Here is a 17,442-nt window from a genome sequence, read left to right on the forward strand (position 1 = left end):
AACGTTAACCTCAACCCCTCATGCATGTGTATACATATATAAATCACAGTTATACAACAGTAAAGTATAACAACCACGCTGTTATATTGTTATATCACTTAAAAGAAAAAGAAATGAAATGAGCACAGGACATTTAAACCTGCATAATACCTCTGACTGAATGATTTAAGCTCAAAGTTACCCGTTACAGTGTTTTATGAGGTCAGATTTAATAACCCGCAGTCAATACTGCACTCATTTTTCTAAATAGTTCACTTTGAAAGACTCTGATTCAAACTAGGAGTTAACTTGAATGGCCACAGCACTGCACTATTGTTTATTTTTTTTATATTTTGCGGATCTTTGACTATTTAATCTGTTCCTTAAAATTTTATTAATAACAATGTTCAATATATGATTTTCAACAAAATACAGATGTAACACCTATCCAGTTTCTGAATGATGGTAAAAAATCTTGTTTCTACCAGCAGCTGGGGGAGACTAGATTAGAAGATGGTTCAGAAAACCTGTCAGGACACATTTTTTTCTAACACTAAGAATCAAACAAATGCTGATTTCTATTTCAGCAAATTATTCTTAAATTTTTTTTTAAATAATTTGAATAAATGTTTTGATAAAGATTTGAGATTCCTTTCACTGAATGAATGGTCACAAAGCTAGTGTTAAGCTTGAAGTAAATCAAATGGAATGCCCCCCTCCCTTTAAGTTCTTTCTGCAGCCGGGTCTGGCTAACGTTCATGTTGATCCTACATCTGCAGCAGGAAAAGGCTCAGATACGCGAGGAACCCGGAGGGTTGGCAGTTACCGTTACAAACTACACCTTTGAAACACATAGCAGCTAGTTAAAAGAACATTACATGCGTCAGTGGTTGTCAGCACTAGCGGTTAGAAGTTGCTAAACTAGCAGTTGTCAGAGCTCGTCTGAACACAGCTTACCTTGGTGCGTATCACTGTGTTCCCAGTGTTTGCTGGCTTTATGAGCTGCAGCTCCTGAACCCATCCATTGGTGAACTGCACATGAGACTCCAAGGACTTGTAGCTTCTGTATTGTTCTGAGGTATATGCGCTTACTCCACAAACAAGGTAGCCGAAGACGTCCGAGAAGGAGAACAGTGGCAACAACTCGTCGTCGGTGCTCCACTCATTATTTGGAAGCTCTTACGGATCCAAATTATTTATGATGCTGATTTTGTCAACATACCGGTCCCTGGCTTCTCTATTAAGTGTATCCCGGTAAATTCCGGATCCTTTTTGGGACTTCAACATCGTTCTTCTCTTCTGCTTTTCCTCGTGCAAATACGTTATGTCGGCGCTATGAAATTGTTAGCGTAGCCGTCAACATGGCAACCACGTCCCAGAATGCAAAGCGGATCCCGAGCCCTATTGTCGCAGTCGTATGACGCCTTCAAGGCTGGAGATTAAAATTGGAATTCGTACTTAATCACTCAGCTTCCAATCTATATTCAGCAATCAACGTGAAGTGTAAAATGATTATTAAGGCAATGCTTCACCATTATTAGAACAAAGTTTGCAATTATTGTATCTGTTCATTTATTGTATTCTTCCTTTCATTCATCAAACTTTCAAAAATGACCATACCTCGTTTCTTTTCTCATGTTATCACATCACTTAAGTGTATCTTTTTCTTATTGTATAGAAAAACACAAATAACCTAATAGTTCTGCACTCAAAGGAGAAGAATGGTTTTCATTGTTTTGTTTTATAAATGCAAATCTGAAGGGTGCGGTGTACTGTAATTTGTAATACATTTTTCTTTGCTCCTTTGATAAACTATGCCGTGAAAACCATTAAAGTTTGTTGGACTAAAATTGCAAATACATCACTTAATGCATCATGAAGACTAATAATCTGAGAAGCAGCCAAAAGGCCCATCGGAAATAAAGAGGGGTCATCAGAAATACACAACTGAAATGAGAGAATCTGTTGAGAAATAATTAGTTTGTACTCCTGAAATCTGTCAGGAATAGCAGAGAGGAAAGAAGTAAGCATTAGGTGTAAACACCTATTAGAAGTTTCTTTTACAGTTTCCTACAAACCATGTTATAGGTGCATACATATATGTTCATACCTCTGGTGGATGGTGTAATTGTTAGAACTAACCGAAATTGGACTTCATGCTATGGGTACACAGCACATTATTCTCCAGGGAGAATTAATTTAGTTGGCAGAAATATGAAATATGATTAGAGTTGATGGGAAGACGGATTGAATAATTTCCCTTTGATAAAGCATTTTTAAATCTAATGGAAGGTTGTATTTAATCGGGCTAAATACAGGGTGAACTTAGAAGAAAACCTGTTACTGTATTTTTGTAAGCATTTTTTTATATTTTCCCATATTAATACACATTAAGATTGTAGATACAATCTAAAAAATAGCTATATAGCTACTTGTGCTGCAGCTTCACACCTGACAATGGTCAACTCCTTAAGATGACTGTACTGGGGGAACTGATCAGATGTACTTTTGTATAGGTAATCAAGGATTTTCTTTACAGTTGTCATGGTCGAATTCTCGACCCATTCTTCTTGCATTTATTCATAGACTTGTAATGTGATAATAGAATAGAATGGAAAATTCCTTTATTGTCCCACAATGGGAAAATTCTGGTGTTCATGTATAAGAATAACATAATAATATGGAGCTAGACACTTTGATGGTACTGCAATTTTTAGCTGCTGAAATGTTACTACAAAATTACAAAACAAAAAGCCTATAGGCTACTTAAAATGTATGAATTCATCAGTCTAATATTACCGTAATAATATTAAGTCTTTATTATTATCCTAAAATAAGATTGTAATTTCACAGAGACTCCCAATTTAAAATATCTGCATAATGCAAATGTAGTATTTACATAAAGTGCGCGTTGTCCCAGACCAATCTATGAAATGGACTGATGGTCTTTATGGTAGCCAGCACAGTGTTTGTGTTTAATGCAGTATAATACCTTTGAATAATGACTAACTCAAATGGGCTAGTTCATTTATGGGAGAAAAACAAAAACAAAAAAACATTACATTTTAATAAAAAAAAAAGTAAAAAAAAAAATATGTGGTTTTGCTTTACAGAAAAATTTGCAAACTTCAGTGTTCAGGTCAGGTTCAGGCCTGGATTGGCGAGGGCAGAACACTAATGGCAGTTTATTAAAAAGAACAAAAGCAGACAAAAAAACAAATAAACAAACAAGAAAATAAAATGATTTATTCTTCACCAGCTTCATAATAGGAGTCAATCACATAAAATCTTATATTGAAATTTGTTGTAAATTGAAAAGGAAAATCAGAACAATCTCAACTGGGACTTCTTTTTACTAAACACTGTAGTCAGAAGTCTTTAGCTGCACATTTTTGTACCTTTTAAACAGGATAATGAAATTATTGCCCACTTATTCATACCTTATTAAAACGTTCAGCTAACAACACCATTTTAACTCACAATTCCCAGAACTCAGTTATGAGTTCTGGGGGCGTAAATCAATTATCATTGTAATAACTACCTAGTTTTATCAATAAAAATTCTGCATAAAATGGATATTTACAAGCACTAATATCTACATAAATTAATTATTTGATAAGTTTTTAGTAAAATTGTTAGTTATCTCTGATTTCACTGAAGACTATAGATGACTTGCAGAGACGCATATTTTTCTCTTTACCCCATATAACACAAAATCCAGTTCTGAAAAGAGCATGAATTCTGTACTTTCATCTTAGATGTTACTATATTGATTTGTATAATTACCCACAAAAAAATTTAATGTTTTGAATATTCCACTTGAGAGCATTATTGCTGCCACCATCTGTATTAGAGGGAAAAAATGGTTGCCAATGGTGGCCAATGATTGGCTAAGGGTGGCCCCCCCTGGCCCCCCATCTAGCTCCGCCCCTAAAGCCAGGGTGTAACTTTGTGATGAAAGTTGTTGAGGACACTCTAAGAGTGGTGGCTGATGGACCTATAGGTACTCGACACAAACGCTTTCAATAGGGTTTGTATTTTCCAAAATTGAGCTCAAACATCTATTTATTGAATGCTTTCCTATTGTTGAGAACACAGTAGAACCAAAATAAACTGATATTTATATTTTGTTTAGTAGTTAGACGTTAATGTATATATAAAAAAAAGGATGACTAATAGCCGATTCTGATGCCAACAGCAATATATCATGCCTCCCTAGAATGCACACAATTTCAGTTTCATTCATCAATCCATCCAGAAAAATGTGGATTGGTTGATTGGATGTTTTCCCTTTCAGCTACTGCAGTAATTATCCTCCTTCAAAAGCAGCAAAATCTAATTTTCTAATTTTTCCCACATATTGCTGAGAGCCAAAATCTATTGAAATTATTGGTGGGGATATGTCCACACCAGTCATTCACAGGGGCGGATCTAGATGGGGGCTCAGGGGTGGCCATGGCCACCCTTAGCCAATCATTGCCCCCCCCAGTGGTCATCCATACCATTTTTCCCTTTAATACAGACGGTGGCAGCAGTAATACTCTGAAGGGGAATGTTCAAACTTATTTAGCATTTAAATTTTTCATATATTAACAACTACTTGGCAACAGAAACACTGTGATTAAATATGCACATCAATATACAAGCACCAAAGATGATAGTTACAGAATTCATGCTTTTTTCAGAACTATATTTTGAATTATTTGGGGTAAAGATAAAATTATGTTCCTCTGCAAGTCATCTAGGAGTCTTAAGTGAAATCATAGATACATAATTACTTTAATAATAACTTAAAAATGTTTAAATATATCCATTTGATAGAAAACATGGATGTTGTGGTAGTTCATGTTGAAACTGTGTAGATTGACCCTGAGGTTCTGGTGCCTATTAGGAAATTTATTTAACCAATGTACATTACACCAGGTACCATTACGGAACTGCATTAATTGCATTCACAGAAAGTACATAAAGCATATCTCAATACAGAAGAAAACCAAATATAAACAGAGAGGAAACAATAATAATAGTAAAAATAATAATAAAGGGGCAACATTATATTATACATAAATTCAAGAACAGGGAGTTAAACCAGCAGATTACATTTATTCATGAAAGAAATAAATTTACCAGCACTTTGTGTTCTTACTAATTCTAAAAATTTAACATAAGATTTTTTTCTCATTTTTACAATAGGATAAAACAGGTTTACATTTTAATTAACAGCATTTGTGTAAATACAATGTAGCTAATAAAATGAAAATATTAAAATTAAAAAATGAAAATATTTTTGCAACTATACCAAATAAAGCTATTCTTAGGGTATAATCAGGTAACTGAATTCCTTTAGATTGGATCCATATCAGAAAATCAACCTTTTCTTTGATTTCACTGTAGTCCTTCAGAAAGTTACACCTGTGATAAAAAGAACCACTTCCGTTTTAGATGTGAAACACTTTATTTCCGACTGTATCAGTGACACGTGAACGCCACAGCCTCGGAACTCTTCATTCGAGGAGGAGGAGAAGAAGAAGAGGGGGTTTTGTTGTCATCCGTCAGGGTAGTGTGTCGAGCTTTTGTCCAGGAGAAATGGCCGGAATTAAAGGTATAAAAAAAAAGGCTCCATCTTTTTTTAAACGCTCCCATAAATGCATTTTATATAACAGTGTTAAGATGCTGAGGAGAAAAGCGGTGTGTTTAAACACCCATCAGGCTAACGGGGGGTGGCTGGGTGGGGGGGTTATATTAGCAACGGTTCAGCCGTTAACCAAATCGAGCTGAAACCCCCGCAGTGTTTTAATCGTCCGTTTTTCCACCCTCCGTGTTTAATGGATAGTGTGTAACATCGTGGTTATTACCGTTAGTTCGCCTTTAACCTGAGCCGCTCTCGTTGCTAATTTCGCTGCTCGGATTAACGGCTGCTGTTAGCAGCGCAGCTTCTGGTGGCACGACAAGCGGTTCCACGTGAAACCAGCCGAACATGATAGAGCCTCGTTGTTCTCCTCTGGGGTGATAACTCAGTCTGGTCTCATCTTCTTCCCCCCTACAGCTCTGATCAGCCTCTCCTTCGGAGGGGCCATCGGCCTCATGTTCCTCATGCTTGGATGTGCCCTGCCTGTATATAATAAGTGAGTATAACATTACAAACTGCGTTGCAGAAGATTATAAAGGGTCATGGAGTTTGGAAAAATATGGAATTCTTAAATTTTTTTTTAACCAGGTTTTGGAACTGTATGGAAATAAAAATTGTGTTCCGTTGTTTAAATGTTTTGTCCCATCTTTTATTTTGTTTTCCCCCTTTTGTCCTGCCTTCTTCCCTTCCTTCATACATTTATTTTCTTCATTATGCCCTTATTTCTTCCCCATCTCCTTATGCCCTTACTTCTCTCCCTCTTTTTTCCATTTCTTCTCTCCTCTATCCCATTCTTTCTTCCTCTATTGTGATTGTCCTTGTTTCATATTCACCTTTCCCCATCCTCTCTATTTACCTTTTTTCCTTACCAAGGCCGATCAGTTTAACCAATTGCTGATATGGTCGCTGCCGATATTTTTCTAAGCTGATCCTGTAAACCAGAGGTCATGGTTTAGTGGACCGGACCCAACCTGATTCAATACATTTATAAATTACTGCATGTTGTCTGATGACAGTGTCTAAACATCACTTGTGCCACTTCTATTACCCCAAAATCCCTCATCCTCCGTCACCGTCCCACAGCGCTCCAGACCTCCTGCGTAAAGCAAAGCCTCCAGCCTCCCATCCTACTGCGCTCCGAGCATGCACCATATTATCAGTAAATTCGTAGGCACAAAACATGCAGAAATGAACACTTAATTTAATATGACATACTAAATAATCCCCATCAGGATCCAGCAAATCTGCTTCCTGGTCTGTTGAAGAACCAATAGTTTGCATCCAATCTTTTAAATAAATGGCAGTAGTTTATTGAACTATATAAGAATTATGCTCTAATTTGTGGTTATTACCGATCTGTAGTTACTATATTTAATTTAACAAACCAGATCTTCTCGCTGCGATTGCAATAGTGGATCTTGACCTTGCCGGACCGGAGCTGAGCCTGAACATTTAGGGTATGTTGGGCTCCACCTGCTGCTGTGAAGCAGGATTCTCTACCATGAACAGAATCAAAATAATAACAGATTATAATAAAAAAATGTCTCTGGACCTTTACTGGTTGATGATTTTCTTTATTTTCTTTATTCGGACCAATATTGCAATATTTTTTTATCTATTTACGTGACATTCACGTGGCATCTGTTTATAAATTAAAGATAACATTGACATTGAATTGCAGATGGAGGGAGCGGCGATACATGCGCTTCATGTGATATCAGAGTATGGCTGCTGAATGCACTAATGAATTTGCGAACCCTTATATGTATCGACTGATACAAATATAAGATGAAATGGCTTAAATTGGCAAAATTATCCAGCTGGTATATTTGTCTTTATCCATTTCCCTCTGTTCCTGCTGCTCTTTTTGTGTTCATCTGTCTGTCATTCATTGTGCCTCCTTTCTTTATTTCCATATTCCTCTCCTTTTTTTTCTTTTCGCTGCTCTTCCCTCCCATCCTTCTTTCCCTGCCTTTTTCATTTTCTTTCTCCTGGTTTCTCTAGTTTATGCCTTTACCACATAAAGGTGTGTGCTATAAAAAAAATGTGCTATAAATGAGTAGTAAATGCAGGTATTTTATTTTTCAAAGTCTTAAAAGTTATTAGTCATTTTTACCTTAAAATGTGTTGTGCCAGATCATAGTTTGATCAGCCTGAGCAGTAGATGTTACAGCCATAAAGCATTTACTGCTGATCTGTGCAACATTATTAAGAAAGGCGTAGACCAGTAATTCAATCTGTCTGCTGTTTGCTAGAGAATAACAATAAAAATCCACTCTCTGTTCAACTAATGGCCGTAGGAAAGTTGGACTGAAGGCTCAGAGGAGAAGCAGTACAGCAACGATGTTAAAGATCCTAACATGCTCCCTGATTGGATGGAAAACTTAAACTGACATAAGATTATAAGATCAGATAAGATCTACTTCTTCAGAATCTGGATTTTTAGTTTTTAAATTATTACTTTGTTGAAATTGTTGAAATTAAAATCTAAACAGAGTTTGTTTGTGTTCCATTTAATCTCAGTATAAAAACAACTAACCTGTGGAAGCCTCAGAGGTTTGGGAGGGAATAATAGTGATCAAACTGCATCATAAAGCACGCAGTAAACGGGTCAGGGAGACACCTCTGAGAATGTCTCACACGCTAATATTCAACCTGTCCAAGTCGGCCAAAACCAACTGATCAGAAAAGAAGAGCATTTTAATCTAGAGCGGAGGTCTTTAACAGGGGGTCCGCGACCCCTAGGGGGTTCTTGCAGGTACTGCATGGGGGTTGTGACAGTTTTAGATGATTAGACTTTAGAGGAAGCCAAGCAGCCTGTCTCAACACTAAATAGCTGGTTATACTCCCACAGCAGTGTGTCATAGTGAGCTTGTTGCAGCTATGACACAGATATTTTTGATTTATGCTCATATTGAAGCGTAGTTTGCGCTATGTTTATTCAACACCAAAGCGCAAAAGGGGAAAATCACGAACTAGCTGTGGGTCTAGATACGGCTGAGGCAGTGAGAAGGTGGGCGCAAGTTTGAGGAGTGACATGGGGGCGAAAAAGGGGCAGGATCCAGGTGGAAAAAGGGTCCCAGTGTTCTCGCGCTCCTAGCTCTTCTAGCTGGTCCAACTTCACGAGTCTTTTTCCACAATGGCTGTCATACAAACAAAACAAGCCGGTAAAGCCTGGTACCAAACAGGAGACGCAAAGTGTAGAGCAGATGTGGATTTGACCAATCAGAGGCCTCCTGTGTGCGGTCACCTACAATTTGGGAGAGAAGAAGTGATTTAAAAAAAGACACTCTAAATCTGCTTAAAACAAAAAGATATGAATACCCTATAATGGTGATGTAAACAAATAATCAACTTTAGACTAATTGTCAATAGACGATTTATTAGATCAAAGTCATCCTTTGTCTCTAGACGTACAAAAATGGTAGAGATGTTCTCCAAAGCTTTGAATGAACTGGGTTGAACTGACATCTCCAGACCTTTTTTTCCAGCTTTGTAAACTGCGTATTCCCTCCTTTTCACACTGTTCTGTCAGATGAAGTGATAATAAAATACGTAAAATTTTGTGGCTGTAATCTGAAAAATGGGGGAAACTTATAGTGCAAACGTAAATGAAGAACGAGATGCTAACTCCAAAGCACGCAATCACAGTAGCAAATGCAACAGGAAAATGCTGTTGGCAAAAAATGCTGCAACCACTGAAATAGCCAAAGCTTACATTTAACAGAACAAAGGCAAACAAAAAATGCTGCAAGAAAAAACAAAAGGCTCATTTCTTTTTATTTGCAGTTTTCTGTTGCGTTTGTGTTTTTCTTGTTTTTTTTTTTTTCTGTTGGATGAATACTTTTGTTTGACACAGCAGCTCTGGGAGACAAACTGTCGGAATAATAAAACGTGGACAAGATGATCATAAACTTATGTCAGACTCTTTAAACCAATCCTGTTTTTAACTGAGGAACTTAATAAATGGCTTGTTTCCTATATTTAATTGATGAAGTAATACGAATAGAGCAGTCAGTTCAACCCCGTCCTGCAAACACAAAAGTTTTATGCTGTTTTTATCCTTCAGTTCTCCTCTAAGCATCCTGTACCATCGCCACGGTGCCTCAGTATCCATGTCTCCTTCATTTGTCCCTCTTCCTGTTTCTCTGCAGCAAATATTGGCCTCTGTTCCTCCTCTTCTTCTACATCCTCTCCCCTATCCCTTACTGCATTTCGCGGCGGGTAGTTGATGACACAGACTCTGCCAGTAACGCCTGCAAAGAGCTGGCCATCTTCCTCACGACTGGCATCGTCATCTCTGCCTTCGGCCTGCCCATCGTCTTCGCGAGAGCTCAAGTGGTGAGTCATGGCTACTTGGTTCTTATTGTTTGTGTTGTTTCCGGCTAAATGTAAGTGCTAGCTGCTCCTGCAGGTTTGAACTCCTTTGACCTTAATTCTGGATGTACTGGTTTACAGATCGCCTGGGGGGCGTGTGCGCTCGTGCTAACAGGTAACGTAGTCATCTTCGGGACCATCCTCGGCTTCTTCCTGGTCTTCGGATCCAACGACGACTTCAGTTGGCAGCAGTGGTAAAACGTCCAAGTGAGGGTGGGGGGGGTGGGGGGGTGATCTTAGGCTGAACTGTTTTTATTAGCATTATTATTATTATTATTATAGTATTACTGTTTGGTTGTTGTTGTTATTTATATGATGACCACCCATCCATAGACTTACACCAAACCAGTGCAATACTTTTATTTTCTCGCCTGCTTTATGTTGAACTGACACAACAAAGATGGAAAATGCTAACTTATAGTTTTATTTTTTATTTTATATTAGTTTTCTTCGGTCTATTACTTTTGTACTGTGATTTTTCTTCATGTGTGCGTCGACACTGTCACCATTGGAGCTATGGTCTGAATAAGAAGGAGCAACATGGCAGGCTGTCATTGCTATTAAAGGGTTACTTTCTGCTGAAACAGTGCAGGTTTTCAACATCTTATGTAAATGTTAAGTGACTCACAATAAGCTTCAAAACTTGGTAAGAAAGAGTATAAATTGTCTTTTTCTTTTCAGTTTTGTTAAGACTTTTACCTTTACGATCAAATGTTCTCTACTTCATTTGGCTCAGACACCAGAGAAAAAAAAACATCAACACTTTAGCTTGTTATCATGGGACAATAAAAATTATTTAGTGACAGCAGGGGAAGCATGCTGCAAAAAGGCTGTTTTGTGTGAGAAACTGCTTTTTAAAAGGACCTATCGGCTAAGAAAATCATCAAAGAGATTGATTGTGATTTAATGTTTCATACTTTCAAGATTTTTAGCATTTGCTCTGGTTATACTCTATGAGATTGATCTCCACTAACATTAGAAGGTGTGAAAGCAGAAGCCGGCAGTAACAGTAGGATTAGCTGTATGATGGCCGCCCTGTCAGGGAGCCAAGGTACCACATAAACCTGCCTACTTAGAACCAGGCCCTGTTGGTCACTAATAACTTAACAGTGTGACTCCTTCATAGTAAATGAATCCACTCACTGAACCTGCCTTGGGGATTATTAAGAATACTTCCGTCTCACTTGGCACACACAATGCTTTAATTTAGGAGACAATCTCTGGGGATTGTTTGCTCCTGGATTCCCTGAATGAGAAGAGAATGGTCTAATCTGGATCTGGGGGCAGTTAAAAGTGCTTTAGGCCCCAAACAAAGAATTACACCACAGTCTCAGCTCAGCTCTGCTCCTGAGGGTGAGGTCCAGATCTAGATATAATTTGATTTCCTTTATTAGAAACTCTTTATTAATCATTTATTTACATTTTCACATTTATTGTTTTGGCCCAGATTCCAAGTTGGAATCTTATTTTTTCATTTGCTGTAAAGATATTTTCCGTCTGAAAATGTTACCATATTTTGTTACAGTGGGTCAAACCAACTGCTTTGTCTTGTTCGGATTAAACAATGTATTAACTGAAAGGCACTGATCTGAATGTTAGTAATGACTGCTAGCATGATAGAGTCCCAGCTCAGTAGATTGAATTTTACAAAATTCAAACTCCCTGTGAATTCAGCGGTATTTATACGATATATTTACCCTCAAATTGAAAAGAGCAACTCTTACTCTGGCCCAGGGGGGCAAACATGCTACATACATGAGCACCAAATACTGAAACTACAGCGAACATAATAATGAGGCGAACACACAAAAAACATGCGAAGGGAGAATGCTGCAATGACAGAAAACAGCAGCTAAAGGGAAAACGCACCGCAAACAAACTCTGTCGTAAACAGAGAAATGATGCAAACACACAAAACATGTTAAGGGAAAATGCTGCAAGTAGCAAACATTTCTGCAAGTTAAGAAAAGCTGCAGATCTGTTCCAGTCCATTAGGGGGAGACGGTCATCATGTGCATGGATCAGGGCTCACAGCAATAAACAGGATGCCTGCTCTGGTGCATTTGGAACAAAGAGAGAAACGTACATTTTCATGTGAAGCTCTATAAAAAATCTCCCTGAGCTTAAAGATTTGGTCCCCTATGAGTTAAGGAATGTCTCCCCCTAGTGGTCTGGGGCGCCTCAATTATCCATAGCTTGTTTGCAGCGCTTTTTAACATGCAGTTGTTTTTGCCACTTATAGTATTTTCTTTTTGCATGTGTTTTGTGTATTTGTACGCTATCATAATTTTTGTTTGCAGTGCATTTATCTTTTTTTTTTGCTGTAGGTTTACTGCCCTCTAATTTTTGTGTTGCAGCCTTTTTCCTTTGCTGGTGTTTTTTTGCTCATATAAATTGTTTGCAAGTCTTGAAAGGACTTTTTTTCTGTTCACATAGAGAACACATAGGAATTTAAATGACATCTTATTATGTTTACATAATAATCTTAGCTGAATCATTTCCACTGACTCTCTTTAGGGGTTTATTTGCTTACTAATAAAGACAGGGTAACAATTTTCCTCTTTTCATGAAAAAATTCTCAGCGTGTGAAGATAAATGTTTGATCATTCAGTTATGATAAACACTACCAGCAAAGCCACTTAGCTTATAATAATGGACAATAAAAGAACATTAGTTTCATTTATACTGTATTTGTTCCCGACCGGTTCCAACTTTCTTTGTTTAGGGTAACTGAACTGCCAGTTCTGATTTTCCAGCAAGAACTATACATAGTAAAATTTATATGTAAAGATGAACATTTATTAATAAAAGAAACTGATGCCAGAAGTAAAAAAAAAAAGTGTTGCAGGTGTATTGATATCCCTTTTTAATTAAACGTCCCAAACATCTGTGAGATATTTCTATTAAACTATGTGTTAAATGCATTTTAAAAAGCGACAGTTACCAGTTCTCATGCATTCATAACCAGGGTAATATTTCATGTTCCAACTGATGATCACAGGAACAATTTACCCGTTTCAGTCAATGGCCAATACAATTTTGCATGATGGATTTCAAATTCATGAAAAAAAAATTATTGAATAAAATATGAAGCTTCTCTTTTTAAGCCTTGCAGAAAAAAAAATGTTTTGATCTGTTCATATGTCTGAAGTTATTAAACATATTAAAGGCCTCACAGTGACACTTTGCTCTTTGGTTGAAACAAGTCTCTTTTGGGCAACCCTCCAGAGGTGGGAACATCTGGCATGGCTACTGTTTCAGTTTTAAGCTGAATAAGTGAAATGTTCTCAGATTTCGATGTTTCTGGGTCTGCTGTAATTCCCTTGGATGTGACAGAGGCTGATGTGTAACTATGGGATGGATTTCTCTCTATGTTTTTGTTTTTATTGTCTGTTTCTGTTGTTCATGATGAGAATATGCTGTATTAATTTATTTTGTTGGGTCTACGCTTGTTTCCATTTTTTTATGGACGTTTGTGTTGAAGGAACAGCAGTCGGCATGGTGGTTTCTTCTTTGATTTCTGTTTTATTTTTAATAAATGCCATTTTTGAACATTCTCTCTGTTGAATGACTCCTGATGCCTCCTGACTTCCCATTAGATAAGTACTGCTTTGTGTTGGTATATTACAGAGAATCAGAGGAAACTATGGGGTCCCCATAGGAAACAATCATTACAGAAACTTCAGATTAAGCTAATTAATATTAATGTTACTGTAAACAATAAGATAGCAAAATAACAAACAACTTTGGTCAATTGAAATAAAAACTTTAAAAAAACATCTCAATCAAAAAATACTTTGATAGAAACCTTGCTTCTTTCTCACATATAATTTTTTAACATTTCAAATGGAGGTTTATGAGTTTAGTTTTTTAATTGTTTTTTACAGATTGTGATCTTTTCTCTTCTTGGGCGGCCTTTTCTCTTTCCTTTCGGAGCCAAGATGCATTTTATCACTCTTAAAAGATTTTAGAAATTATTAGAAAAGAGCAAACAATTATCGGACTTGAAGCGAGGAGAAGGTGAACTGTAAAAAACGTAATTTTAGAGATTGTAATTTGTAAAATTCTGAAAAATAAAATGTGAAAAACAAGAATTTTGAAATATGGAATCTGTTACAAAAAAAAACAACTTTATTCTCAAAACCTTTTTTGATTTAAAAGTTTCATTTCTGGTTAGCAGTTTTTCAAACTTCTATTTCTATAAAATGTTCTTTGCTTGCAACAATAACCTAACAAATTCTACTCTATAATAACCAATCTGAAATGAAATGTGATTAGTTTGCTGACGTAGTTATAGATTTTGCCTTGCAGGAAGTGTTGATGTTCTGCTAAACGCTGATATAGTTACATTTTACATAATTAAAATGCATCGGGAAATAGATTTTAATGTTCTGCCGTTTCATTGAAGCAGATAATATTAACAAGTCTTTATTAGCAAGTGCAACTCGTTAAACAACACAACCATTTGCATTCACTATGTTGGAGCAGGAAACAAAGTGTTAGTCACCACTAAACCTCAGACTCTAAAACATGTAAAAGAAATATTATTTATATTTATGAAACAGGATTAGGTAAAGTAAGTTTTAAGAGTAAAGGGGCTCTTAATGCAAAGCTTATAAATACCCTAAAACAAGCCAAAGCGGGATTGCAAAAAGGTTATTCCAAAATTTGGAGGTATATGGAGGGCCGTAATATGTCATGAAATAAATAAATGTCCCATCAAATAATAATATACCATGAAAAATGAGGACTTATCATTCATTCATTTATTATCTAATACATTATTTAAACAATATATATTCTATTAGGTTGTAAAATGCACAATTAAATAATGAAAAGGCATTTAAACTTGGGAAATGAATGCCATTAAAATCGATTCAATAATGAATAGAATTATTTCACATTGTATGTATGAATAAACATAACGTCTGTTGCATTGTTTTTTTTTTTTTTTTGGATCACAAGCTAAAATGTTTGGGAATGCCTTCCCTAAGATGTTATTGAAATAAAACTGATAACTTAAATGTTTTCCTTTACATGAGCTTTGCCTCCATCTGCTGGTAGAAAGTAGGAAGTACAACAGGGATTCAAGAGTTTTTAATTCAGTATAATTGGCATTTTCCAGACACGTTTAATTTCTGTTATTCAAATTTCGTTAGTTGGTTAAAATTAATTGCAAAAAGATAAATCTTTTGTAAGGAACCAAAGCTTAAAACTGAAATAGTGAAATTTATGTGTTGGAAGATTTGACTTCAAAAAGCAGCTTTCGCTGTAGAATTCAGTCTGTCTGCAAAGATATAGATTTATGCAGTTTTATTTATAATTATAGATGCATAAATGATCTTATACAATTTGTTAAATTCATAAAAGCAAATAGGAAGGTTAAGTGATTGATATTTTATTGGTTATTTGGCACAGGAGTACCTGGAGAGAACCCAAGCGTGCATTGGGAGAACATGCAATGACCCAGCAGAAAGACCTGAGGGCCTTTTTACTGTAATGCAACAGTGCTACAAACTGCACCTTTGTTCAGCCACTCTTATTATACAATGTTTTAACATTTCAAAACAGAGCCAGGTCCATAAATATTGGGACATGAAGTCAGTTCCTTTCAGCTCTATAAGCCCCGATACATTTGAAATGAAATGACAAAGATATGCTTAAATACCAGACTTTGTTTTAATTTGAACATATTTACATCCAAATCAGGTAAACTGTAGAAATTACAACAGTTCGAATATTTGCTTAACACTCTAAAGGACGAACAGTAAATGGCTGCTTCCCCCGTTGTTCCAGTTATAAGCAGCAGATCAAATGTCCAGGCTTTATTTCAAGTGCGGTGTTTGTTGTTTGTTTAACACGAGAAGTGCTACAGTTCTAGTTTTTATTCCACTCCGTTAATGAACTCTGATTTGGTGTTGCTTCAATATCCTTTGAAAGCTGTTTCCTTCCTCTCAACTTTCCACTGATATGCTCGGGTTCATCGCTCTGAACATCCATATCATTAACCTCCATGAGAAATATATATCTGCTAGGGAAAGTTTTCCCATAATCGACTGGGATATATATGAGCCAAAAACACAACCTCTATTAAAAACATTTCCTTAATTGTTCTTGCACAGTATTCTATTTTCTAAGAATCTGAATTAGGTGTTTTTATCATAGTTATAAAAGGATAACTGCCGAATGCCGGGATGAGAATCAGCTCCTCCAAGTCAGAGGTCATGGTTCTCAACTGGAAAAAGGTGCCTCCTCCTCTTCAGGTTGGAGGAGAAGTCCTGCCTCGAAAGGAGTTCAGGTATCTGGGGGTCCCGCTCCTGAGTAAAGGGAGATCGACAGACAGATCAGTTTTTATGATAAGGATGCTGAAGTGGTCTGTTGTTGTGGAAGGAGAGCTTAGCTGTTGGTCTGTTTCTACCCTCACATATGGTCATGAAATCTGGAGCATAACTAATGGAATGAGATCCTGGATACAAGTGTCTGAAATGAGCTTCGTCTGCAGGGTAGCTTGGCTGACCCTTAGAGATAAGGTGAGGAGCTCAGTCACTGGGAGAGGCGCAGAGTAGAACTGATTCTCATTCACATTGACAGGAGTCAGTGGAAGAGGCTGGGACATCTGCTTGTGTTCAGACACATCCTACCGGGAGGAGGTCCAGGACACACCGGAGGGACTATGTAACTCATCCTGCCCTGGAACGCTTGAGACTTTCCTTAGCAGAGCTGGACAAGGTGTCTGGGGAGAGGGAAACCTAGGATTCTCTGTTGAGACTGCTGCAACCTGGTTCTGGAAAAGTTGAACACAAGAACAAATAAGATAATTTCCTGAAGAATAAATTTTTTGTCATGCCAGTTCTCATTACCGTTCATCTGATCCACCTGCTTCAGCCTCTATTTAACCAGCCTTCAACTACTATCACTGCCAGACTATTCAAGCCTTTGGTGAGAGTGTTTCGGATTGCCTGATCCCGACCCGTTCTGCCTCCGGACCTCTGGGCCTCCATGTCCTGTTCTGATCTGTTTGCCTGACCTGTCCTTGGACTCCTGCTGGATTCTACCTGTGTACCGAACCTGGAACTGATTCCTGACACAGTCCTGAATTTCTCTTTGGCACCTCTTCGGATCTTCGGTCCTAATTTATATATATATATATATATATATACATATCAAAATTTTCACTTCACTTACCAGACTTGTCTATGGAGGATCAACATTTCCCGCAAGTCTAATATATTACAAGAAGGGGATTAATGTGAATATGTCCCAGAACTTTTCTCCCTGACTTCTGTTAAAACACTGATTCACATAACAGACAGATTTCAGTGGCAGATGCGTTTTAATTTTATTCCCATCTGTGCTTAAATTTTAGCACATCTGCTAATTAGGCAAGATGCCTCATCAAAAAACCAACAAATTATTCCACCTTTTTTAGTATAAACCACGTAATTTCTTAATTATAA

At 37.0% G+C, this 17,442-nt stretch overlaps 1 protein-coding gene across 1 annotated transcript; it reads left to right on the forward strand.

Moving 5' to 3' along the window:
* Positions 1-5,444: 5,444 nt before the first annotated feature.
* leprotl1 (leptin receptor overlapping transcript like 1) lies at positions 5,445-13,542 on the forward strand. Its single transcript, XM_038308411.1, has 4 exons — positions 5,445-5,581; positions 6,026-6,104; positions 9,763-9,949; positions 10,067-13,542. Exons 1-4 carry the CDS (start codon positions 5,566-5,568, stop codon positions 10,181-10,183), a joined length of 399 nt encoding a protein of 132 aa, XP_038164339.1. The 5' UTR covers positions 5,445-5,565; the 3' UTR covers positions 10,184-13,542.
* The last annotated feature ends 3,900 nt before the right edge of the window (positions 13,543-17,442 follow it).

The sequence above is a fragment of the Cyprinodon tularosa genome, unplaced genomic scaffold (assembly GCF_016077235.1).
Source record: "Cyprinodon tularosa strain WSP-4 unplaced genomic scaffold, ASM1607723v1 ctg117, whole genome shotgun sequence".
NCBI classification, from domain to species: Eukaryota; Metazoa; Chordata; class Actinopteri; order Cyprinodontiformes; family Cyprinodontidae; genus Cyprinodon; species Cyprinodon tularosa.